This window comes from Nothobranchius furzeri, chromosome 17 (assembly GCF_043380555.1).
Source record: "Nothobranchius furzeri strain GRZ-AD chromosome 17, NfurGRZ-RIMD1, whole genome shotgun sequence".
Lineage (NCBI taxonomy): Eukaryota > Metazoa > Chordata > Actinopteri > Cyprinodontiformes > Nothobranchiidae > Nothobranchius > Nothobranchius furzeri.
In genome coordinates this window covers 39,074,230-39,101,320 of record NC_091757.1, presented here as the reverse complement: position 1 = coordinate 39,101,320, position 27,091 = coordinate 39,074,230, and the positions used below count along the sequence as shown (strand labels likewise).

At 40.9% G+C, this 27,091-nt stretch overlaps 2 protein-coding genes across 2 annotated transcripts in view; both read right to left on the bottom strand.

Moving 5' to 3' along the window:
• LOC139063610 (oocyte zinc finger protein XlCOF6-like) overlaps nt 1–16,299 on the bottom strand; it is a 58,194-nt gene extending 41,895 nt beyond the window's left edge. Inside the window, exon 1 of the mRNA XM_070545990.1 lies at nt 16,042–16,299. The gene's annotated coding sequence lies outside the window, so the exon portion shown is untranslated. The remainder of the gene's footprint in view (nt 1–16,041) is intronic.
• LOC139063734 (uncharacterized) lies at nt 857–5,170 on the bottom strand. The gene is made up of 10 exons (XM_070546435.1): nt 5,143–5,170; nt 4,486–4,540; nt 3,258–3,772; nt 2,911–3,139; nt 2,643–2,803; nt 2,337–2,443; nt 2,096–2,242; nt 1,760–1,986; nt 1,519–1,646; nt 857–1,427 (listed from the first exon to the last, which is right to left on the bottom strand). The coding sequence occupies exons 1-10, from the start codon at nt 5,168–5,170 to the stop codon at nt 1,003–1,005; spliced, it is 2,022 nt and encodes a 673-aa protein (XP_070402536.1). The 3' UTR covers nt 857–1,002.
• Nucleotides 16,300–27,091: the final 10,792 nt, after the last annotated feature.

The following is a 27,091-nucleotide window of genomic DNA, read 5'->3' as shown; positions in this document are numbered from 1 at the left end:
ACTGCATCGTCCATCAAAAGGGTTTGCTGGGCTGGCTCAATCGACGGCTGTCACATCACTAACATTCAGATATATGCAAAAAAGGAGATCATGAGTATAATACTTGTAACTCTAGCAGATAACAGGACTAAATGATTTTTAAACTTTAAATACAAAGGCCGGTGACGTTTATTGAGCCGTCGCAGCTCCTCAAAAGCCACAAATAAAATGAAATATTGCTGTGGATCCATTTTCAACGTCGCTACTAGCTTGTTAGCCTGTTTGCTGCCGTCACGGTAGCTAGGCAACTTGACCTGGGGGCGGGAATAACAACGAGGCTAGTACTGTCCGAATTCAGAGCCACTGACTTCCGGTTTTAGCGGTCTTGCAAGGACCAGGCCTTGCTAGACCGGCGAGGACCCGTACTCACAAGCATCCTACCCCTGGATTCGGACACAGCCAGGGAGAAGTGATTAGGGAAAATGGCGGCAGGTGTGTGGAGTGAGAGCTGGAGGGAAGACAGGTGAACCTAATAATCAAAATGGGCAAACAGAAACAGAGGAGGCCAAACTAAACCTAATGGCTGCGGGAAGAATTAACACACACACAACACACACACACACCATCACACACCATACCTGTCAACTTTTGGATTTGAAAATAAGGGAAAATTTACAACACCGGCAGCGAGCCAACCCGCCGCCACAGCCGAGCGCTAGTATATCTTACATTGTAAGATAGGTGTACAAAAAATCTATAATAACCACTTTTCAACCACTTACTACAATTCAGTGATCAGAATCTGAGGCATACCTTTGTTGACATTGAAATGCTGTGAACATTCTGTTATAATACAGCCTAAATGAAAACACAAAAGGGGAAATGAAGCATATTTATTGATTTTACATTTTTCATTTTATATACAAGTCAACACATTACTTCATGTTTATTTCACATTGCTTGTCTTTAAGTTAAACATTTACATTTTATTTTCACTACACATTTTCTTTAGATGTATCATGTTCACTCATGTGGCTCTCTGACATTCACTAATGACTTATTATACAAATGTGTTGCAGATTTAGCATTCTTTAACACTTTTTTGGAAGGAGTGTATTTGTAGGCTGGGCCAGAGTGGTTGATTTTACATGACAGTAAAGCACAAACAGTGCTGTTGTCTAATGACATCCTATTCTCTGTAGCAATCTTTCTCACCATACTAAACACCCTTTCAGAACTGGCATTGCTGTGGGGAATGCAGAGTAAAGCCTTCATTAATCTTGGCAGCTCACTGAACCTCACATCCTTCCCTATCAGGCCCCAGAATCTGTCAATGTTGTCTTCTTGGGGGAGTTGCTTGCTATTTGTCACCTGGTAGTCAACGAGTTCCTCTCTCAGCCTATCTTCACTTAAGCTCAACTGAGGAAACATGGCCCCTAGCCTTTCCACTGGAAAATAAAGAAAGTGTTGCAAATCTAAACCATGCAATATTTAATCAATTCAATCATTCTATCAATGGAGAACTGCCCTAACATCTACCTGCCCCTGGAGGAATGTCGAGGCGAGCAGCAGGGTCCAGCACTTTCAAGTCCCTCAGGAGTGGATGGTCAAGGGGAAAGGAGGAGAACATCTTCTGAAGCGCTGCTTCATAGAACCTTCTCACAGATCTACAACAGCGTAAGAGTAAAAAACTGCATTAGTGGCAGCATTTTAGGCACAGTACAGCATATTCTCTCATACTGATGATGACCATTATAAAACAGCTGGGTAATATACTCACTGAAAGATTTTCTTCTCAGTGGACATGGGAAGCTCTACGCTTTTCATGAAGGCCTTTGTGTCTGCTCCAATAAAGAGCTCCTCATCAGCCAACTGATGTCCTTGTCCATACTCCACCTCCCTGAGAGGTATACCTACGATGGCCCTGGCTGGTATGAGGTAGCCCAGGATCCTCCTAATCAGCCTGCACATTTCCTCTTCCAGTCTGTGAATTTGTACTTCCTCTGACTGTAGAAAATATCATGGGTCACAACAAAATATCAGTGAATTAAGAATGCTACAATTAGCAAAATCAAATTTAATATTTACACATACATTCAATAACACTGATACCCACCTGGAAGGCAATATTAAAATCAGATAAAGATTTAAGGGCAGCAGTCAGGAACATGAAGTAGATCTTCATGACTGGATCACGCAGATGGCTGGCTAAATCATGTATTTTGGCGCTCCTCTCCACCTCCTCATGACTGTTGAAGTAGGCCTAGAGTACATAGGGAAACAGGGTGGCAATAGTTAAATAAAAGGAAAACACAGAATAGTAAGCTGTATGTATCTGCTGGAGTTACCATCCTTACCTGCAGTGCGTCCCACTGGTTCAACACTCTCTGGACACAGGTTAACAGACTCAGCCATTGGGTGCTGCAGTACCTGAGGAGCTTCAGGTGGTCTGAATCGGTAAAATCTACAAATTATTTATAGATTTCACATCTTTTTGCACGGTAATATAGACAATTATTTAGTTAGTGGATGGAAATGTATGTGTATGTCTGAAGAGTATCAACTGCAGGCCTATTTATTTATAATAATTTACCTTTTATCAAAGTGGGTGTATATCCCAACCAGGAAGTCTTCCACTGGTACCTGTGCTGCTTTGATGGCACAGCCAGTGGCCAGTTGTGCTAGGTGGCAGATGCAGCCAAGGTCCTGGACATGGGGCTGGCTGGTCTTCAGTCTGCTGATGACAGAGTTGTGTCTGCCTTTCATGACACTGGCGTTATCAGAGTTAAAGGCTATCAGGTTCTCCCATGGAATTCCTCTTTTTCTATTGGAAATATGAAAAAAATGCCATAAAATGTCTTACACTAAATGTAAGATTATAATTAAATGCAAATTACTACACACGTCAACAACACATTGCAGTTCCCCTACCTTAATGCTTCACTCAGCTTTTCATACAGATTTTCTGCATTTCCCACATTGCATATGGGCATCTCCATGAATTTTGTAGCGACCTGCAGAGTGGCCTCATCGTAGAGTCTGGTCAGGATGACGAATTCTTTGTCCGTTTTTCTGTTGCTCGACTCGTCGCACATCAATGAAAAGGGCTGAGATCGGCATGTTCTGGCCAACTCATCATCTAGCTCTGCTGCTATGGCACCTGTTGAGTGAATGCCCAGTAACGTTAGCTAGCAATTTGCCACCAATATGCCTGCTGGACATGATTATGACTATGTATACGCTTTCATAATATTCATACTTAATTTGAATCAACTTACCTTTGATAAGTTGCGTAGATTTGGTTTTCCCCGCAGAATATTTTCGTGCAATAGCAGAGTCCGGGAACATCTCAGCTACACACTTGTTGAAGTCGTCACAGAAGGTGAAAGAAACATTGTTTTTGGCACACAGCATTGCCATTTTAACCTCCGCATTTATGACCTGGTCAGCCTCTGTGGTATTCCTAGTTACAAATGCCGACATCGTCTGGGCATGTTTCTGTGCTTCTAGCCAGCGCTTGTGCTTGGTTGATTTCTCATGCTGACTGACATCATTCCTTCCCCCGTGGGAGACACTAAAGTCGCAACTGCAAATCTTACAAAAAGCGTGACTTTGTCCCATCCTGCTCTTCTTTAGAAAAGTAAATTCGCTGTCCCATTTTTCTAGATATTTACACGATTTCTTTGATTTTTTGGCAGGAATGCCTTGTTCACTTCCATCATCGCTCTCGTTTGTTGTTCCTGTTATGTTCCCGCTGTCTGCACAAATCTCGCGACAACCAGTTCTCGCGAGGCTACAGATAATTTTAAAGAGGCAGAGGAATTTTAAAAATACGGGAGATTTACGGGAAAATAATAATTCGGGAGGACGGCAGGAAAGCAAAGTAAAATACGGTAGTTTCCCGGCCAAAACGGGAGACACACACACACACACACACACCCACATTGAACTGGGGAATGGACACACACACACACACACACACACACACACACACACACACACACACACACACACACACACACACACACACACAATGAACTGGGGAATGGACACACACCCACACACAGCTGGGGACAAAGAGGCTGGAGCTGCAACTTGGGGCACAGAGGATAACTAAATGAACACTGGACCTGAGGGGATGATAAAAAGGTCTACAAACAGAAGACACCATATAGAGACGCAGACATGACACATGAGGGCGCTAGAGGACACAAAAGGAGCACCTAGAGAACAAAAGGAGACACATGAGATGAGACGCCGACACAGACCATGACAGCATATACAATACATTACGGTAGCCACCGGGATTCCCTGTCTTGAGCGCAACAAATCACAACACAGATTCAGAGACGTGCTGAGTTTGTCATCCAAAATGCTCCGTTTTATAACTTTTGAATGGCTGATCAGATTCAAATAATTCCAATGGTTCCTAAAAGTACATAAAAGCAGCTTTCCAATGATCTATAGCATGAAGCAATCGGAGTTATGAAAAATATCGCTGCCTACGAGGGGAAATCCTGCTGTACAGCCTGATTGAAACGGAGCGCAGCGCAGCGCCACCCTAAAAAGAAATTTAGACAAGGAGAGTCAAAAACAATCCGAAATTAAGCATGCACATTAAAATACGCGCCCATTCAGACTCCTCTTGTCCTTCAGATTGATCAGCTGCAGGCTCAGTCGGCTCTTATTGGCTCTGGATTGAAGGATCAATGGATGTGAATGGGAATACCAATGAAAATATTAAGCTGGTACTGGTAATGATAAAACTGACAGGATGCAATTGATGCAGATCTGAGTGTGGTTTATGTTATGGAATGAGAAAAGCAGCTGATCTCTGACGTGACTTGTCTTCAGGCTGTTGTTTACTTGGTTCTGCTTGTCCTTGACAGGGTTTCTCCTCTAAAACCTGCCTCTGTTTGCTTCGATCACTGCAGATAGGAACTTACTGCTGTTGTTAGAGGCTGCAGTGAGCGGCAGTAACAACTGAACCAAAAAGGAAAACACCCTCGGTTCAGAGATTCTATTCATACTCAGCAGGGTTGATAAGCTAATGGCTAGGTCGAGGTCAGTCAAGACCACGTTGCAATGCTGCCATCTTTAAACAGATCTGTTCAGCAACAAATCACAGCTCTTCGTGTGATTTTACATGATAAACCCTTCTACCTTTTTCAGCTTCACTGCTCAAGATCATTTAGGAAGATGTTTTTCAAAATTCCCAGCTAGGCTTGGCAACTGCATTAAAAGTGTTACATTTTTAATTTAAGCTTGTTCAAACCATTGATCGTAGGGATGTTCCAGCAGGATCACGAATACTGGCTGTGGAGTCCCGATAACAGCGTTTTAAATTATTTTTACCTTCAACTTTAGCTTAGTTTATACTTCTGTGTCTGCGTTGGTGCAGAGTCATGCAACACTGTTATCTGTGGTTCAGGGGCTTTCCAACAGGCATGCAAGTACAGACAGAGCCCAATGTTTTAACTATCTGCTGAAAGCTACGGAGATATGCAAGCCTGTGATTGGTCAGGACTCTGCTTCCTTTACCTTCACCAAAAGCACCACCATTCCCCATTAAAGACTGTTACGCAGTAAAAGTGCGGCGATATAAACGTTAATACAACCGTGACTGAAGGAGTACAACATACTTTTATTTTTGTAAGGAAATTACAGGAAACTTGGCTTTGGAGGTGGTGACTGCATGAAGAGGTGGAGGAGAATGAGAGACACATTTGTCAGTGTTCAAAAAAACTTCTGAAATACATAAATACAATATAAACACACATTATAAATACTCTAGAGCAGGGGTCACCAACGTGGTGCCCGCGGGCACAAAGGTGCTCTCGGGGTAACCACGGGGTGCCCGCAGGCTATGTTCTAAAAATAGCACTAGTCACCACTGAACTTGACTTTATATCTCCTTTTTTTATTGTGTTGCTTTTCTTTTTGAGTCACAGTTGCATCAATGCTTATTTGAAAATGAAACTATTAACGAATAATTTTTAAGAACAAAAATATTTTATATTTTGTATGTTTTTATATTTTACCATCAACATATAAATAGTACTTTACCGTACGTGAATGTGGCAGTAGTGCAATCACACAGGCTGCAAGCTGCCATTAAAAACCGTAGAAGATGTAAACATGAACTTTCTTTGACCTACTAGTTCGATTCGGCGTTAAGCTAACGGGCGGCAGGTGCTGTTCCAATGAGGAGCTGGATACCAACCGAAAATGGCTGAAAAACGAAAGAAAACATATAATTTTCATAGTGATTGGGAGGAGGAGTTCTTTTTTACACTTGTGAGAGAAAAATGTGTGTGTCTCATTTGTGGTATGACTGTGGCGACAGCAAAGCGGCACAATGTGGAGAGACACTTCAGTACTTGTCATAAAAGCTACAATGCTAGCTACCCACCTAGCAGCGCACTATGGAAAGAAAAAGCATGTGAGTTAAAGGCAGCTTTGGGCAAACAGCAGTCTTTATTCAAGAAGCCGGTGGAAAAGTCACAAAAAACGACAGAAGCGTCATTTAGAGCCACACATTTTTTGATTAAGAACAAGAAGACATTTTCAGATGGAGAAGTTTTCAAAGAAGCAATGATGATAATCGCAAAGACTGTATTTAAAGATGAGAAGAATGGAACCAATGTCATCTCCACTCTCTCCAACGTCCAACTGGGTGCAAGTACAACGGTATGAAGAGTGACGGCTATGTCACTATGTCTCACTATGAGAACTTAACAGAGCAGCTGGAGCAGGATGTGGCAACATGCAAGTGGTTTAGCATCCAGTGTGACGAGTCTGTGGACTGCAGCAGTTCAGCACAGCTGATGGTCTTTATTCGTATGGTTTTTGATGACTTCTCCACAAAAGAGGAACTTCTGACATTACTGCCCCTCCAGACAACTACAAGGGGAGTTGATATATACAACGCAGTTAAGAGTTTTCTTATGGAAAAAAAAGTACCACTAGAAAAGCTAGTGTCCATGATCGGCCGGCATACAGGTTTCATCGCGCCCTGCAAAGGTGACACAGACTTCCCAACATTTCTACATTACCACTGCATCATTTATCAGCAGGCGATATGTTCAAAAGTGACCGGATTTGAGCATGTGATGACTCCTGTTGTGAAGATCATAAATAGCATCCGCTCCAAAGCCAAACAGCACAGGATATTCAAACTACTATTGGAGGAGCTGTCAGCAGAATATGGCGACCTGTTACTACACACAGAAATCAGATGGCTCAGCAGGGGACGGGTTTTGCAACGTTTTTTTCTTTCACTTTTGTGTGAAATCAAGAAGTTCATGCAATCCAAAGGTGAAGACATCTCGTTGCTGGAGGACACTGAATGGATTCTTGACCTTGCATTTTTAACGGACATCACTGGGAAACTTAACCATTTGAACTGTGAGCTGCAAGGCAAAGGTAAAACTGTTGCTGACATGATAAGTGCTGTAAATGCATTCAAAGCCAAGATGAACATTTTCTCTGTGCATTTACAGAAAAAAAGGGTGCTGCACTTTCCTTATGTGCAGTCAGTGATGAATGACCATGCTTCTGCATCTGAGACTTTTGACAAAGTTGTGGACAAATACCCTGAAGTCATTAACAGACTTGGACAAGAGTTTGAGAATAGGTTTCGTGACTTTGATCAACTTGAGCCATGTGTGTCATTCATCTCCCAATACTTTTGTGCAAGTAGAAATTGCATGCATTGCTGAGCAGCTAAGTGCAACATTCAGCTTGAATGCTGGGGAGGTGGAGATAGAAATTATAACACTGCAAAACGACCTCCATCTCAAAGCCCATCAAAGTGAACCAAACTTTTGGTGCCTTGTGGATACAGAGAAGTACAAAGGTGTGTGCACAGCAGCTATGAAGGTTGCCTGCATGTTTGGTTCAACTTATCTCTGTGAATCAGCCTTTTCTGACATGAACTTCATAAAGAGCAAACACAGAACACGCCTTACTGATGCTCATCTACATGACTCAGTCAGAGTTGCAGTATCAAGTTACACCCCAGATTACAGCAATCTGGTGCCAGGTTTCCCACTAATAGAAATGTGCCAGATGTTTTCAGCTAAACAGCTGCATGGCAAAGTTCCAACATATTCAAGCTGTTATGTACAGATTTAGTTAAAAATGCTAAAGATTTAGTGGTAAAAAGTTGTGTTTTGCAGGACTGAAAGGTTACATAACTGACATCTTACCTAGTCTGATTAAGATTGTTTCAGAAGTAGTTAGTAAAAATGGGACATGTTTTTCCAAGAAATGTTGCAGAAGTGATTATTTGAATATGAGAGACAACTGAAATGCACTGAGATAAAAAAAAGTAAGTGTTACATGTTGAGATTTATCTGTTTCCTGCCTTAAATCATTATTATTATTTGAGAAGCAAATTAAATGTTGTCAGACATATCAACATTGAATTAAAAATAAAAATAAACTAAGTTTTCAGAAGTGTGTCATGTACAGGTAGCCCTTCGTATTACTCCGTACCCTTTAAGTTGCTCTCGGTTTCAAAAAGGTTGGTGACCCCTGCTCTAGAGACACGACTTCACTGGTGGCAGGATACTCCACAAAATTGCTGCGCCCTCTGTTGTCCTGGTGGAGAATTGCTACACAATACTGACACCAGTGGATGAACGAAGGAAAATGTCTACGTCAGTGTGTGTGTGTGTGTGTGTGTGTGTGTGTGTGTGTGTGTGTGTGTGTGTGTGTGCAAACTTGCTGATGAAGTATAAACTAGGTTTTAGTTTATTTTTTACTAATTTAGGACCAAATTTTTCACTGCAATAAGAACTAGAAAATTTGCATTTATTGCACAAATGCTGTTTGAATGCTGGATAGCTGAAACTGTAAGCTGAAGCTGCTGAACAGCTGAACTGAAGCTGCTGAACAGCTGAACTGAAGCTGAAACAAAGCAAAACTGTCAAAATAAGCTGAATGTCTTGAAAGATGTAGAACACATGTGTCAGACACAAGGCCCGCGGAGCATTTTTATGTGGCCTGCGAGATAAATATCAAAAATATATTAAAACTGGCCCGCTGGCCGATTTTTCCGCAAAGACTTCAACTCCCATGATGCTTTGCGGCGTTAGCGCAGAGCCAAAGTGCCCCCTCCTTTGTGTTTTTTCTAGCGCCTGCTGCCGGTGTCTGCAGCTCTGCTGTCTCGACAAACTAAACACTCCTCTCACTCAGCACCGAGTGCACTCAGCTATTTTCTGACGTTGAAGCCCAGAAACGGAGATTCTAGCTGCTCAATAATGTGTTTACGACTGAAAGAGAAAGTTTTCCAACTAACTTCCAGACAGAGCTGATATAACTCCAGCGAGCAGCGACACGCTCAAACCAGCACGACTCTGTGGTTGCTGTCGTTGTGTTTCCTCCCCGACACACAACAACGTGGTCAAGCTGCTCAGACATGTTCATCAGCACAAACCTATGTGAGCACCTGTTGTCATCTAATGTTGTCATTATTATGATGAAGATGAACAAAACAACAGGAGTCTCCTCCTCAGCTCAGATCAACCCCATGATGCAGGTATCTGGCTGGAACAGGTGAGCATCACAGTAAATCAGTGGAGCAAACTGAGCTTTAAATATGTTGGTTTTATGCTCTTTTTCTGCTCCAAAACATGAAAGTTAACAGGTGAGATGTTGCATTTTCATTTAAGATAAAATAATACTTTTATTTTGTTGTTGGCCCGTGAGAAAAGATTGAACAGGAAGTGGAAAGGCTGCAGATAGATGAATAGAATAGTAAATCCCTTTATTGTTCCTCAGTGGGGAAAGCTAGACGTCACAGCAGCGATGACATTTATTACAGGAGAAAAAAGGACAATAAAAAATAAGAAAAATGAATGAACAGGAAAACTTAAATCCTGAATAGATTTTAAAAATGCTGCTTATACCACAAATAATGAATACCACTGATGCCTTTTATTTAAAACTGACTTGCTCGTGTGTAATTTGGTTATTCCAAATTCAGTGTTAATGAAGAAATATGTTTGTTTCCAAATTTAAAGTTTCAAAATTGCATATATGTTGATAAAGAAAATGTGCAAATTTGCCGTCACTTTTTCAAAAAATATTAAGTTTGGCCCTCGACTCCGTCCCAGAGTTTCATTTCGGCCCAGTGTGAGTTTGAGTTTGACACCCCTGCTTTTAAGTGATGAGAAAAACATCTTAAATTCATTTAAGAAGCCTGAGAAACATGGCTTAGCACTCCTCCATTTAGCACAATGAATATGAGATTTACCCAACAGAATTAATATGTTGATAGTGTCGGTGACAAACAATGCAGGATAATCTCAGTACAAAAGAATGTCATTTGATTGAAATGAGGGCATATTGTTAATTTTTAAGGAAATCCAGTTTTTTAAGTCACACCAGAAGCATGGAGTAATAGCACATATAAAAAACACATGTTCAAGTGTTTCATCTTCGCTAGTACAGAAAGAGTATTGTTCTACTTTGAAGCCAAATCTCTTTTTTAGAAATTCTGCCACCGGATAAACTTTGTTAATGATTTTAAAATGCGTTTCCTTCACCTTGGGTAGAATAGGCCATTTTGTATACTTTGAGAAAGCATTAACTGTATTGGAAGCAATCAAACTTAAATCACTTTTAGTATCTTTTATTCCAAAGTTGTGAAATACCATACCTTAGTTTAAACTTTAAAGGAATTACTAATGAAACTGTTATTACATTTTTTGTCCAGCAGATGGCGGTGTCCTAGCATTAGATTTGGCAATACTGGGGAGAGGTTGTTGTGTATCATAATTTTTTTTTATCAAATTAAGTAGAGGTGGTGGGATTAACTTACATAATTTACTATATTCTTTTTGCGAGCAATTTAAATTAAATTATTTTAAAAATTCTGTGTATCTTAAGAGAATACCATTCACATCCATAAGATCTGATACAAATAGAATCTTTTTATTAACCCATTCACTTTTAAGCATAGATTTACGATTAAGCGTCATGACCCTATTGTTCCATATTGTGGAGTTATGGGGAGAGAAATTGTGGGTAAACATCATTTTCCAAAAGTGTAAGGTCTGTCTGTGAAAGTTGGATAGCTTAACTGGACTCTTATTAACCTCAAAATAACATTTTAAGAAGAAGTCCAAACCACTCACTTTGTTGAATATAGATTTAGGAATGTGGAACCACATAGAGTCTAAATGAGATAAACATGACTTTAACCATTTAATTCTAAGGGTAGCAATCATAGATACAAATTCTGGAGCGTTGATACCACCTTTACTATATTCCTTCACTAGTTGAGATCTTTTAATGTAGTGTGTTTTGTTTCTCCACAAAAATTGGTAAATTATTTGGTTAGCTTTAGTAATATTTTTTGGGGGAATATATAAAGAGCAGCAGGGAAAAATCAGTTTCAAGTTGCCCTCAGTTTTAGCAAGAAGGCTCCTTCCAAAAATGGTGAGATCTCTAGTCAGCCAGTGATTGAGTGTTTTCTTCAAATCTAAAATACAGTCAGAGATATTAGAATCTTCTCTTTTACTTAAGTTTGTGGAAAGTAACACGCCTAGGTATTTGACTTCTGATTCAACTTTAATCGAAGCAATTGAGGAGTGTGGGCTTGTGTGAATTGGTAGAAGTTCACATTTTTCAAATTAAGAGATAGTCCAGATGCTTTAGAGAAAAGAGATAATATTGATAGTTTTTTCAGCCACAGATTCATCTTTAAGAAAAATACATGTGTCGTCCGCAAACTGACTTATTTTGAATTCTTTATTAAAGATTGATATTCCTTTAATGGAGTTAGAATTTTTAATTAGTGATGTTAAAAGTTGAGTTGCCGATATAAAAATCTTTGGGGATATAGGGCATCCCTGTCAAATTCCTCGATTTATATTAAATCCAGAGGTCAGACCTGGGTTAATGACTCGACCAGTGACCAGCATGTAGCTTTTAGCAGTTGTGATGGAGAAATGATTACAGCTAATAAATATGGAGCATTTGTAAAAAAAGAGGCAGAAACAATGTGTGTTTATTTAGCTTTAGTCTCTAGATGAGATGCCTTTTTTTACTCGTTGGCTTTTCACCTGCTTGTAAAAACTCAACTTTTCTTTCAGTTAAATTGATCAAAACCAATGAGAGAAGTACAGAATCAGAATCCAGACCAGATCCTAAATTGATCCTTGTTTCAGGAAACCTAACAGCCACCAGGCGTCTGCTCTGACAAAACCAGAAACACAATCAGGTTTCTTAGTGTTTTCTTTTCTGATCCTGTCATGTTGTCTTTGTCCTCTTTGAACATCTTAGGTGTGTTCTTGCTGTGCGTTACTTCTAATTTCATGTATCTTGTTTTTAAAAAAGAACGACAACATGTCTTTGTCCTGTCCTGTCCATGACCTCCTGTTTCCTTCCATGTCCCCTTTTGTATCCATGACCTTTGACCCCTGTCTTTCTCTGGTGGTGGTTCCCCTCTTATTGGTTATCTTTCATCATCTACACTGTAAAAAAAAAACGTAGATTTTACGGTAAAACGGCGACAGCCGGGGTTGCCGAAATAGTTCCGTAAAATTACAGGTATTTTTTTTCTTTTACAGTAAGAAGGTGTGTTTATTGTTATTTTACGTTTAAAAATGGTGCTGAAGTCAGTATTTTACTGTAGAAGAAAATGTTTTTAGCTCTCTGCGTGCTCAGTCCCCCTAAACCTCTGATGCTAGAAGCGCCCCTGGCACACACTCTTTACACGCTTACTTTGATTTACGTGACAGAGTTCATTTCTACTCTCAAAGCGTTTAAAAGGACAAACAGGAGGCAGAAATGGGGAGGGGCAAGAGATGGAAACAGAGGAAAATGTAGAATGGCTCCAAAACTCCCAACTCCTAACAAAATAAAAGCCTTTAATAAGTGATCATGATTTAATAATATAGATGACAAGTAGGCCAACCTCTGTCCACCTTGCATGTGAGCACAGCAGCGACTGAGTTACAGCCTGTCACACAGGGCCGTGCAGAGACCTTTGACGGGGCGGGTGCTCAAAGTAAAAAAAGGGGCACTTATAGAGCAATCCAACAAGTTAGAAAATTCAGATAATGGGACCCTTGGGTTCAAACAACATAATAAAAATATATAAATTAGTGTCATTAGTGTTAATGTTAGTTCATAAATAATAGTTTTAGTTTATAAAGCTGACTTATATCTAGAGATGTTACAACCACATTTTTGCCCCTGATCCGAGTCCAAGTTGTTTGATTTTTGATTATCGTCCAATACTGAGTCCTGTTCTGATACCAGGTGGTGATGCAACGCATTATAAAAGAAGAAATAGGTCGTCCTTCTGTCTGTATTTGTCATTTTGTTATTTTAGCCTGAAAAGGTCACTCATTCAGGAAGTACATTTAACAGAAATCAAGATACTTTATTGCTATTGCACAGGTGTACAACCAAAGATATTTTGTGCCTACTAAAGACAGCTCTAGTAAGAGGTAGTAAAATAAATGTAAAATAAATGCAACCACAGAGAGTTATCCAGTGTGATCTACAGCTATGTTAGCTGAGATCTTTTTCCTGTCAGGAGAAAATTCTTGATCCCATTCCATGATCTCACTGAACTTAACACTAAACATGAGAGCTCTGCTACCAACCTAACAACAACATCCTTTACACAAAGGCACCATCATCCCATACGTGGCAGGAGTCTCAGAGAAACTTAGAAGAATCTTTTCCAAACACAACATCCCGGTAAACTTTAAACCCAACAACACCCTCAGACAGAACCTGGTCCATCCAGAAGACAAAACACCCAAACAGAAGCTCAGTGGGGTCGTTTATGCAGTCCATTGTAGGAGCACTGTCCAGATGTTTACATTAGAGAAACTAAACAAGTACACAAGAACATAAAACAACACAGGAGAGCCACCTCTTCAGGTCAGAACTCTGCAGTCCACCTTCACCTGAAGGACAAGGGACACACCTTTGAAGATGACAAAGTCCGCATTCTGGACAGAGAAGATAGATGATTTGAGAGAGGAGTAAAAGAAGCTATCTATGTAAAAACATGAAAACCCCACTTTAAATAGGGGCGGGGCTTAGATTTCACCTTTCCAGTACCAATAATGCAGCTTTGGTCAAGGTCAGTTTTACTTACAGAGCGCATTTACAGCAGCAAAGCTACACCAAATCACTGTACAAGGTAAAACAAATCAACAATAAAAACCTAAAATAAGATAAGCACACAACAGTCACAATCTATGATAAAAACTGTTAAAAACTATTAAGATGCTCAAGTCAACCTGCATTAAAAGCCAAATCAAAAAAATGCGTCTTAAGAAGGGATTTAAAATGCTCTAGATTCTGTGTGGTCCTGATGTTGAGAGGTAGCTTGTTCCACAGTTTGGGACCAACCACAGAGAACGCTCTGTCGCCGCGAGTCTTGTGGCGGGTTTTTGGAACTGTTAAAAGAGCTTGAGAGCTGGACCTCATGGTTCTGGCAGGGACGTAAGCGGACAGCAGCTCAGAGATGTAAACTGGGGCCAGGCCATGAAGGGCTTTAAAAACAAAAAATAAAATTTTGAAACGGACCCTGTAAGAGACAGGAAGCCCAATGGAGAGAGGCCAGAACCGGGGTTATGTGATCCCACTTGCTGGTTCCAGTCAGCAAGCGAGCCGCTGCATTTTGGACCAGCTGAAGTCGGTGTGGGGAGGACTGGTCCAGGCCAGAATACAGGGAGTTGCAGTAGTCCAATCGGCAGGACACGAACAGGTGGATGACATGTTCGAGGACATTAGCAGGAAGGTATGGCTTCACCTTTGCTATCTGCCTTAAATGATAAAAACCTTATTGGACCACTGCACTCACCTGTCTGTAAAGATTAAAAGAACCGTCTAAAAACACACCAAGGTTTTTAACACAGGGTTTTAGAAAACCAGAACAAGGACCAAGAGGACCAACAGCGTTGTTTAAAAGATTAAAACTTTTTTTTGAATCTCATTCAGTTTCAGTCTAGGTCACATCTTCCTGCATCTAATCAACATGATGACTCACCATCAATAGAGGCTAACGACTCATCAGGAGATGAAGAGGCGGGGTACTCAGAGTAGTTTCTGCTCTTTAAATAACAACAGAAAGCTACAGCTTATGAGCTTGACTCTCCCATATTCCAGTTAGAACTGACAAAGCTCCTCAGAGGAGAAGTGAAATGTTTTAAAGAAACCAAAGAAGTCCAGTTGCCTTCATCTGAACTCTTTGGAGTAATAGTCAATAATAAAAAATACATAATAAAGTAATAAAACGTATATAATTATGCTCACATTCACTTTTACCATCTCTTTGTGGGAGGCAGAAAATTTATCATGTTTAACACTCTTATGACCATAAATATAACAAGTATTTTCTTTTGTTTTATGGCTTTAAAATTGTAATAAAGTGTAAAATGTTTGTAACTCTGCTCCTTTTTTCAGAACAACCTCACAATAATGCTGGAATGAAGCTGAATCATTTAGTAAACAGTTGAGTGTTCAAATAAAAACCAGTGTGACTGTAAACTGTCCCTCCTCATGTCACCATCTACAGAAACAGTTTTCTGGGACACCTGACCAACCAGGTGGGCTTTATTTGTGACGTTTCCATAACTTTATAAAAGCTGCTGTTGAAGATGATCAGACTGTCTCCTCCTTTTGGTTCTCTGCTCTCCCGTCGCGGTTCGCTCCGTTTCTTTCAGTGACGCTGCAAAGCTGGTTTCCCTCTAATAGCGATTTTTGGAGTAAAATGAATTACATCATGTGATACCTCGTTGGAAAGCTGGTTTTATGTATTTTTAGCAACCGTTTGAATTATTCTTATTCGATTAGTAATTCAGAAGTTATGACCCGGAGAATCTAGAGTGAGAAACATCCGTGATTCTTTGTGAGTTTCTTCAACACTTCAGGAGAAGTCTCTCTCATGTCTCATTTTCTGTCCCAGACATGCAGCTACCTGACTCTGCTCCACACACACTAACCACGGACTCAAACGCACGTAAACAAAAGCTCTGATATTAAAATCTATCCAGCTGACGTGAAGCAGGCAGAAAAAAAACTTACAGTTAGATGAACGTAGACTCCTGTCCGCAGGGAAAACACCGGTCTGTCGTCTCCATGGCTACAAGGTAGAGCGACAGTAAGGACAACCAATCACACGTTAGTATGATGCGGCAGAGCCAATCAGTGAGCTTGTAGGTGGGTCTAAGGGAAAATAGCCTTCAGCTTGAGGCGGCTGCCTCCGCATGGTCCTAGTGCCCAATTTGTATCACAGTACAAGTGCTGGCCAGTAAATTAGAATATCATCAAAAGGTTGAAAATATTTCAGTAATTCCATTCAAAACGTGAAACTTGTACATTATATTCATGCAATGCACACAGACCAATGTATTTCCGATGTTTATTACGTTTAATTTTGATATTTATAGGTGACAACCAATGAAAACATCAAATCTGGTATCTCAGAAAATTAGAATATTCTAAAGGCCAATGAAAAAATGTTTGTTTCTCTAATGTTGGCCAACTGAAAAGAATGAACATGAAAAGAATGTGCATGTATAGCACTCAATACTTAGTCGGGGCTCCTTTTGCCTCAATAACTGCAGTAATGCGGCGTGGCATGGACTCGATCAGTCTGTGGCACTGCTCAGGTGTTATGAGAGCCCAGGTTGCTCTGATAGTCGTCTTCAGCTCCTCTGCATTGTTGGGTCTAGCGTATTGCATCCTCCGCTTCACAATACCCCATAGATTTTCTATGGGGTTAAGGTCAGGCGAGTTTGCTGGCCAATCAAGGACAGGGATACCATGGTCCTTGAACCAGGTGCTGGTGGTTTTGGCACTGTGTGCAGGTGCCAAGTCCTGTTGAAAGGTGAAGTCTGCATCCCCATAAAGTTGGTCAGCAGCAGGAAGCATGAAGTGCTCTAAAACTTCCTGGTAGACGGCTGCATTGACCCTGGACCTCAGGAAACAGAGTGGGCCAACACCGGCAGATGACATGGCACCCCACACCATCACTGACGGTGGAAACTTTACACTGGACCTCATGCAACGTGGATTCTGTGCTTCTCCGCTCTTCCTCCAGACTCTGGGTCCTTGATTTCCAAAGGAAATGCAGAACTTGCTTTCATCAGAAAACATAACTTTGGACCACTCAGCATCAGTCCAGTCCTTTTTATCCTTGGCCCAGGCGAGACGCTTCTTGCGCTGTTTCTTGTTCAAGAGTGGCTTGACACACGGAATGCGACACCTGAATCCCATGTCTTTCATGAGTCTCCTCGTGGTGGTTCTTGAAGCGCTGACTCCAGCTGCAGTCCACTCTTTGTGGATCTCCCCCACATTTTTGAATGGGTTTGTCGTCACAATTCTCTGCAGGGTGTGGTTATCCCTAGAGCTTGTACACTTTTTTCTACCACATTTTTTCCGTCCCTTCGCCTGTCTGTTAATGTGCTTGGACACAGAGCTCTGCGAACAGCCAGCTTCTTTAGCAATCACCTTTTGTGTCTTGCCCTCCTTGTGCAAGGTGTCAATGATTGTCTTTTGGACAGCTGTTAAGTCAGAAGTCTTCCCCATGATTGTGGTGCCTTCAAAACAAGACTGAGGGACCTTTTAAAGGCCTTTGCAGGTGTTTTGAGTAAATCAGCTGATTAGAGTGGCAGCAGGTGTCTTCTATATTCAGCCTTTTCAGAATATTCTAATTTTTTGAGATACCAAATTTGGAGTTTTCATTAGTTGTCACTTATGAATATCAAATTTAAATGTAATGAACATTGGAAATACATTGGTCTGTGTGCATTGCATGAATATAATGTACAAGTTTCACGTTTTGAATGGAATTACTGAAATATTTTCAACCTTTTGATGATATTCTAATTTACTGGCCAGCACTTGTATAACAGTTTTGTATGGTAAAATCTGACGAACGACCGGAAAAAGGGCACTTTGGGCACTTCGGACAAAAGGGGCAGGGTCTCAAGCAAGCCCCCCCCCCCCCCCCCCCCCCCCGCACGTGCCTGCTGTCACACGACCAAAAACAACAGCTGCTGAGCTCAGGACCTTGTAGGCAAAACAGTTGAGGCCTGAAGGTTATGTAACTAGAAATAAAGATGAAGAATTAAGCACTGACCAAATTAAAGACGATACTTCATCGGCAGGGATTTACCCTCTGGTTGAAGTAGCTAACCCCAGATTCGGTGTAGGAGAGGACAATCGTCCGACAATATCTGTTTATCGACCTTGGACTCAAGACTGATACAGAGCAGGCAGCCAAAGGTTTGACCCCATATAATAATGATGTTGAACAATTCTGCTCTGATTTACACGAGTTGAGAAACAGCTTTGGTCTAAAGGGTCTAGAAATCATGAAAGTTGTCCAAACTGCTTTAGGGCACCGTTGGGGCAGGGTAGCAGGAAGGTATACAGGTGTTGATGCACAAGGGAAACCATTACCTGCTGGATCTGCAGATCTCACTACACAACTAGATGGTTTACTAGCAGTGTTGGGAGTAACACGGTACAAATGTAATTAATTACTGTAATGCATTGCTTTTTGCTGTAATGTGGTAATGTAAGGCATTACAGGGAAAGAAAATGGTAATATTTACTCGGTACAATTGTCAGTAACGTGGTAATTACAATGCATTTTTAAACCCAGAATCAAGATGTGGGTTTCCTAAAAATTCAAATTGCGGGAAGCCTGAAAAAAGATCCAGTATCCACATATATTACGTCATTTATGGACTCAGCTTTGCAGGCATTCTATGAGCAGAAAGGACGCAGCAGTAATGGCTCAAATACTCCAGCTGCATCCTGCGCACGGCTGCTGTTATATTCACAAAATCGCTCCACCAAAACAAAGTAATTTGTTTGCGATCGTTTATATCAGCCCATATCTCTGGTACTTCATGTACTTTTCAGCTGAGTTCATTATCTGTGCCCCAGTAATTTCAACTCATTGCTGCTGGAGCGCAGCGCATATTAAGCTTTTTTTTTTTGCGTTGGGTAGATCCCTTTGGCTGATTAGTTAGAAACTAGGAAATCTAGGAAACAGTTTTTCTGGAAGACGGAGAAAACATGCAGCATGCAGGAAGGTTAGGGAGAGAAAGGGCAGGAAATTATTCAAATAAAATGAAGAAAACAAAACAAAGTGCTTGAAAACAAAAAGAGTAGGTAGATTTATCCTCAATACACATTTTTACCAGTGAAAAGCAATAATATATAAGCATTTAATATTTATACTAGTGATAGAATCAGATCACCCCAGAAGTCAGTCCCACATCCAGGGCCGTATCAAGGAATTTGAGGACCAAGGCAATTATAGGCTTGGAGCCCCCACCACCTCACTCCCTGCTCAATTAATATAAGATGGCAGAGTGCTGAGAGCACAGATTGTTGTTGCTTTTATTTAATAAACAATTATTTTAAAGCACTGTTATTATATCTGACTGTTTTTAACAGCAATCCTAGCTCAGATACCACATCACCTTCCACATATATGTCATGAGCTCACTGAGTGTCACATGACCAGATTCATACTGAAGTTGTTTTGGTGAAAGTAACTTAAAGTAATGGAAAAGTAGTGCAATGCCTTACATTTTAAAATCAGTAATATTGTAATGTAATGAATTACTTTAAAATGAGGGTAACAAGTAATAAATAATTAATTACAGTTTTGAAGTAACTTGCCCAACACTGTTTACTAGACAGGTTAAAGACAGCTTTCAGAAAAACAGCTGATTATTGTAAAATTAGTGAAGTTAAGCAGAAACCTGATAAAACCCCGTCAGATTTTCTAAGCAGGTTGGAACCTGTGTTCGAATACAATTCAGGCATCCCTTTTAATGCTGACGAGAGAGAAGCTTATCAGCAGGAATTTAAAAAGCCATTTTTGGACGGTTTGCTTCCCCATTTCATACATTTGTAGAGAAATATTGGGTCCACAGACCAAGAGGTTCTGTTGCAGACACAGTGGAGAAAGCTACACACGCTACGAAAAACATGACCTCGACCAGTACAAACAACACATTCCTTAGCTCAGATGACACATTAGCATTTGCAGGATATCAGTCACGTTATGCATCAAGAGGCAGAAAAAATCCTAGGCCCAGAGGCAAAGGTAGAGGATTCTATAATGGCAGAGATATTAGTTGCTGGATCTGCCACAAGAAGGGACATCTAAGCCGTAACTGCATGCACAACTCATCAAATGTCACGGATGACAAGATTATTGATAACCCAAACAGTGTTAATAATCGTTATCCTGGGTTTCAGGCATGGCTAGACTCAGAGGCTGACATGGGATACAGTTCCAAAGCCAGATGACATTGTAACTGAGGGAGGAGGTGAAGATGACATGACCGTTGACATTTTTGCTGCACTCAAAAAATGGTCGGATTTCTCCAAGGCTCCCACATGCGTTATCTTGTTTAATGGAAAGCCTTATAGTTGTTTATGTGGCACAGGGGCCTGCAGAACGGTTCTTACATCAACTCCCCCTGAAGCTGCTTTCTCATCTGACAAGATTCTCATAAAAACTGCAGCTGGCCATGCAAAACAGCACAAATTAACAAATCCAGTAAATGTTTAACACAAAGTAACGTGAAGGGAAGCACAAGTAGCCCTTCTAATTGATCCTACCTGCCCTGTCAATCTTCTTGGTAGGGATCTCATGGTGAAAATGGGTATTTCAATTGTCTGCACACCTAAGGGCATGACTTCTGAAATAAACCCACCTGACGCACAAGACATATTTGTCTTAAAGGGTGATGGACCACCCTGCTATTGGTGGTCTCTGGACCTCACATCCACCTCTGTAGCTAAAGAGTTAACTAAGCTGGCATTTGACAAATCAAAAGAGAAGAATTATGACTGTTTTGGAATATCTCATCTTATGCCACCTGAGGAGTTCCATGTTACACTCAAGATACAAAAAAGAACCTGGACCTGACATGACCTATGACACTAAGTTCCACAAGAAGAGAGATTCTTCTATCACCCTCCAGCACTTGTATGTCACACCAACCGGGAATGCTGTTTGTTCAGTTATCTTGTCTCCGGAACAACGCAATCTCTCCCACGTCACACCCGCACATTTATCTATACTGAAAGAACCAAACCGCCCTTGGAAAAGCTTGGGTCATGTCCTTGCTTGTGCGATGGACACAGACCTTGATAATGATGACTCTGATGGCTGGAAGAGCAGTTCACTATCTGGTACATGTAGATTTACACTAGGCTGGAAGTTGAAGGTTTCTCCCCAAACACACCTGCATGAATGAGACGTCGATACGTTCCTGTATGCAACAGTTTTGGAGGACTTTCCTGAACTTGAAAATATTCCTTCTGACTTATGGTCCAATGGTCCTACGGATGTAGGATTAAGGATTGTTTACCTGTTCAAGTGCATGCAAAATCAAACTACAGACCACTAATAAGGCAGTATCCAATCAGCAAAGAGGCTGAAGACGGTATAATGCCAGTAATTCTAAGCATGTTTGAGCCAGGAATCATCAGACTTTCTCCTGAGTCAACATGTAATACTCCTATCTTTCCTGTTAAGAAAAGTGGCAGGAATGAGTGGAGGCTTGTACAGGACCTGAGACTCGTGAACCAGTCAATAGTCCGAGTGGCATCTGATGTGCCCAACCCACACACAGTTCAGAATCAGAATCAGAAAAAGCTTTATTGCCAGCGCTCCAGCGACCCAGAGCATAGGAACTTGACTCCGCAGCACAGCCTGACCAAGGTTACACACACACACACATGTAGACAAAACAGATACAGGCAGTCCACGAGAGCAGCCAGAACGGCGCTCATTTCATTTAGATTAAAAGGGAATTACATGAGGATAAATTGGGGGAGGGAAAAAAAGGCATACCAGAGTTACTCCCGGCAGGGCTTAGCTTTGCTATGCAAAAAAAAAAAAAAAACTGCCTCAAACATATAAGCACGAACATCAACAGTCACAACATGAGACTTCGATAGGGAGGCGGGGGGGCTGGGATCCTGTTTCCCAAGCGGAAGCAGCCATGTATGGCGCTCAGCCACTGTAGTCACATGTGGGAGGGAGATCTTGGGAGGAGCGCAAAGCACATTGACACCTGCAGGTTGATGACCTCGCTAGGCTGAAGTCCACCAATCCGAGGGGGGGGGGGGTTCACAGCATCTGTCTGCATTCCTTCGTGGGGGTTTGTTGTTGGCATCTTGAAGGCTGCCATGGCGTCAGATTCGGATAACAAGACTTTGTTTGGGTCAGGCTGAGATAATTTTCCTCTCTGCCTTAAAGTCTGTAACTGATCATTCAAGTCCTCCACTTCTGAGCCAAATTACCCCAGACAAACAATGGTTCAGTTATTGATCTAAGTAACGCATTTTCTCAGTACCTTTACATAAGACTCTTGACATTGGTTCGGTTTCATGTTTAAAGGGAAAAAATTCACATTCACAAGGTTAGTTCAGGGGTATGCTAACAGTCCACATGAATACACACAAGCACTCAGGGCATCCCATGTCCTGCTGTGTACCTCCTGCACACACTCAGATGATACTTTATGTAGATGACATACTGATCACATCTGACACACAAGCTCACTGTAAAGAAAGCACATTACAGGTCTTGCAACACCTCTATGAACAAGGCCACAAGGTTTCACTCTCAAAATTGCAGTTGTGGAGACCTTCAGTGACGTATCTTGGTCACACTCTTTCCGGTGAAGGAAAAGCTTATTTAGATACTCGGAAAACTGCTATTCAAGACGCAGCTAAACCTAAAACAAAGAAACAAATGATGTCATTTTTGGGTCTCTGCAACTTTTGCAGAACCTGGATACCTGATTATGCATTCGTGGTGTCGCCACTTCAGATTATCATTTATGGCAAAGACCTAGCTCTATATGACTAAATCAGTTGGACTCCTGAGGCAGAAAAGGCTTTTGTGGAGTAAAAGAAAACTTCTACAAACAAATGTTGTTCTATCCTTGCCTGACTACTCCAAAGACTTTTTTCTCTCTGTGGATGCAGCAGAGAGGCACATGAAGGCGTTGTCTCTACATCGTTGTCGTAGCCACATATTGAAATAGTGCGCTGTGGAAGCCTGAACCCAGCTTCACTTTTACCTACTGACATGGATGGAGAACACTATTGCTGCAAAACACTCACGAATGAAATGATAAAACCACGTGTTGACATTTTAGACCAGGGCTGCCAACTTTTGAACATTTCGAAGAGTGAGACGGGGTCATTTTGTGCTCTACATTTTATTTTTTCATTTCTACTCTGTATGGAAGAGGATTAGAGCCACTGACAAGAAAAAAATGAAAGAAAGAGAATTCTTGCATTTTTCTCAGAATTCTGACTTTTTTTCTCAAAATTATGACTTTTAATCTCGGAATTCTGACAGGGAATTGAGGAAAAAAAGTCAGAATTCTCTTTCTTTTCTTTTTTTTTCTTTTCAGTGGCCCTAATCCTCTTCTGTACCTCTGACTTTACAGAGGGAACTGACCTTTGTTTAACACAAATTTTTTTTTCGTGAGGACAATTTAACATCCAACTCTCCTGAACTTCTTCACATTATCCATCTATCTATTTATCTATCTATCTATTTATCTATCTATCTATCTATCTATCTATCTATCTATCTATCTATCTATCTATCTATCTATCTATCTATCTATCTATCTATCTATCTATCTATCTATCTATCTGCAGTAAAGAGTTACAGCTACATGTCACAAATGTCACACAGGAACTTTAAATGATAATTAATGTAATTATTTTTAAATGCCATCTAGGGGTGGGCAATATCATGTCATTCATAACATTAACCGTTATTATTTCCTTCCAAGAAAAACAATCTATCATGTTAAGCTAACTTCATGATGTACTTGCATCCATTAAACACAGGATTATGTTCATGTGGTCATCAGCATGAAGTTATTGAAGTTATCAAACATGGCTGCAGTCAGTTTTACTGTAATCTGTGTCTCTAAGTGTGTGTGCTGCTGTAATGAGTGGATGTCCCCACTGTGGGACTAATATAATTTACTCTATTGTATTATATTAATTCATATCAGCCAGTAGGGGGAAAAACGTTTGAGGAATTTTGGCCTTTCCAGGCTTCCGTACCAGTAACCTGGTTATAGAGGCAATGGCCGTGTTCGAGTTGAGCTGCGCCTCACCTGGAAAACAGACGAGAGCAGACGGAAGCAGCAGGGGGAGTGGCTGAAAGCCGGCGTTTAAGTCGGACAGATTTCCCTACATGTGTAGCTCACGGGTGACGATGGATGAAGATATCGCGTTAAGAGTTCATACTTGTTTAATTTTCAATTGTAATTATGGTGCCTGTTAGCAGCTGAAACACATCCTCATGTGCTTCTGGATATCATATATTGCATATGAAGACATGACTGTAATAATAAGTAAAGGTTATCAGCTGCAGGTTTAGTGTGCTCATAGGAAATGTGACAAAAGAACACAAAACATATTCCTCTTTATGGCCTATATAGTTGTCATCATCAACGTTACATGATTTACAGAATACATGTGACCAACTAACATTTCATGTTCTACCACCGGATGTTTGGATCAAAATATGAACCAATCAGATCTTAGATCAGGTGAGAGCCAGGCGTTTCCCGTCATCCCCTAGGTTTTGCAGCCGGTGGAGAGCAACTGCAATGCCTTGCTCCAAAATCTGCGGCCGCCTTGATCTCACGAGTATATCGTTGCCTACGTATGCATGATGTCAAAGCAAGTCGGCGTCAAGTTGGACACAAATCTAACCGGCATGCACTACGCGCCGATCACCGGTGATCGAATCTGCGCAGAGCTGGCTCATCTCGAACACAGCCAATAATACCTAGCTGCAGGCGCAGCCCCGGCCAAACACGCCCCATGTACAAAACACAGCCCCCGGCCAAACACACCCCTATGTACAAAACACGCGTGCATGTACGAAGACGAGAACTCGCATGCGTGTTGCAACAGATGGAAATGATGGTTCAGGTAAAGACAGATTTATATTTTTACAACTTGCGATGATTTTGTACTTCAAATTTGAACGTTTAAGACATAGTTTGTTAGCGCATTAGTGATTTTTTTCTGAAACACTTTTATATAGAGAATTAGTGCTGCCTCAACCTCCTCTTCTTTCATTGGGTCACTGGAGTTTAAATTAAGTGGATGAGAAACCCATGGAGAGGGCTCTGCATAAATGAGAGTAAAGTTGAATTTTAAACGCGTGAAAACTGTCACAAAGTGGCGTTAAAAGCGGCGTTTTGTGTCACAGAGCGGCGAAATAAGCTGCGTTCAATGTCCGTACCAAACGCCGTTTTTTACGCCACCCACACAGGGAACGCGTCTGGGATTAGGGTGACGTAAAAACGGCTTTCAATGTCCGGAAAAAACGTCGTATTTTACGGGCGTTCTACAAGGACCGTTAAGAACGGCGTCAAATACGGCGTTCTGGGAGAGTTTTTGCGACGTTTTTTTTGCCATCTCTTAACTAGATGGGTTGGAAAAGTGGCGTATTTTGATGGTTTTGGCTTTCCACAGGGGTGTGGCGTGAGAGCGTGTGAAGAGGGTCAAATGCGTGTGTCTCACGCTCAGTGCGTACGAGTTGGCAGCCTTGTTTTAGACACTCCTCAGCCTGACTATATCTCTCTTTATGTTGATGGTTCAGCTAAAAAAGATGCGTCTCGAAAAAACTTAGTTGGTTATGCAGTGACCATTCAGACATCAGTCATTGAAGCTAAACCATTGCCCTCTCATTGCTCTGCCCAGGTGGCTGAATTAGCAGCTGTGACTAGAGCCTGCCAGCTTCACTCAGGACAAGACATAAACATTTTCACTGATAGTATGTTCACTCTTCAGTGCACCACTTTGCCCAGATTTGGAAAAACAGAGGCATGGTCACCTCCACTGGTAAACAGCTGACTCACGCTTCAAGGATCTTGGAGCTTCTGGATGCTGTGCAACTCCCATGCAAGTTATCGCTGTGCAAATGCCCTGCACATCAAACAGATGACTCTGACACTACGAGAGGCAATAATTTTGCAGATAAAGCAGCTACGGCTGCAGCCTTCATGCTTCTCACCTTTGGAGCTTCATGTTACTGCTCCGAAACACTTTCTTATGACATCCTCCGTGAGACACAGACTTCTGTTCCTGATCAGGAACAGCGGACCTGGCTTAGATTTAAACCTGTAAATAGTGATGATGTGTTGCATGTAAATAACAAACCTAGTTTACCTAGGTCTTTGTTTCCCACTGCTGTTCTTATGAGTCATGTATCTCATGTCTCGAAGGGGGGGATGGCTCAGTTAATCAATAGTACATTCCACACTATTCATTTTTCTACTTTTGCAAATGACTATTGCAGAAAATGTTTAATCTGTATGAAAAACAACGCTCAAGGGTAGGGATGGGTACCTTTGACATTTGAATCGATTCGGTACTAATTCCCGGTACCTAGGAATCGATACCGGTACTTAACGGTACCAATTTTCGATACTTTTGAGTGTTTTATATTTTAATTCTCTTTAATAATTAACCCTTACCCAACGTTTAAATTTTCTAACGTTAAAGTCATTAGAGCACAAAAAAATGCACTTAGAAAGCTTCCTTTAGAAATATTATATAATATTTCATAATTCCCAATTTTTTTACATGAATTTCATCCTTGGCTTCAGCCCTAACAAAATATAATAAAATATGTGTGTGTTTCTCAGATTTAACCCCTTTATTGCCAGGTTTATGAGCAAAACCCGAAGTTTGAAAACTGTACAAAAAATGAAAAAATCAAATCATTTTTTGTGTGTTATGTCCAGATGACCTTTTTTGTGGGTAAGTTGTCACAGCCTTGGAGTGTCACAAATAGGCATCAAAATATTTTTTGCTCACTTTGTAGTTTTTGTGTAATGTCATATTTTCTAAAATACTCACGTTAAAGTCATTAGAGCACAAAAAAATGCACTTACAAAGCTTCCTTTAGAAATATTATATAATATTTCATAAGTCCCAATTTTTTTACATGAATTTCATCCTTGGCTTCAGCCCTAACAAAATATAATAAAATATGTGTGTGTTTCTCAGATTTAACCCCTTTATTGCCAGGTTTATG

Coding starts and splice junctions, on each gene's coding strand:
- LOC139063734 (XM_070546435.1), bottom strand. CDS start 5,170: ATGATCTTGAGCAGTGAAGCTGAAAAAG. Junction 3,140..3,257: donor ATCTACGCAACTTATCAAAG/GTAAGTTGATTC, acceptor TTCACTCAACAG/GTGCCATAGCAGCAGAGCTA. Junction 1,428..1,518: donor CGACATTCCTCCAGGGGCAG/GTAGATGTTAGG, acceptor TTTATTTTCCAG/TGGAAAGGCTAGGGGCCATG.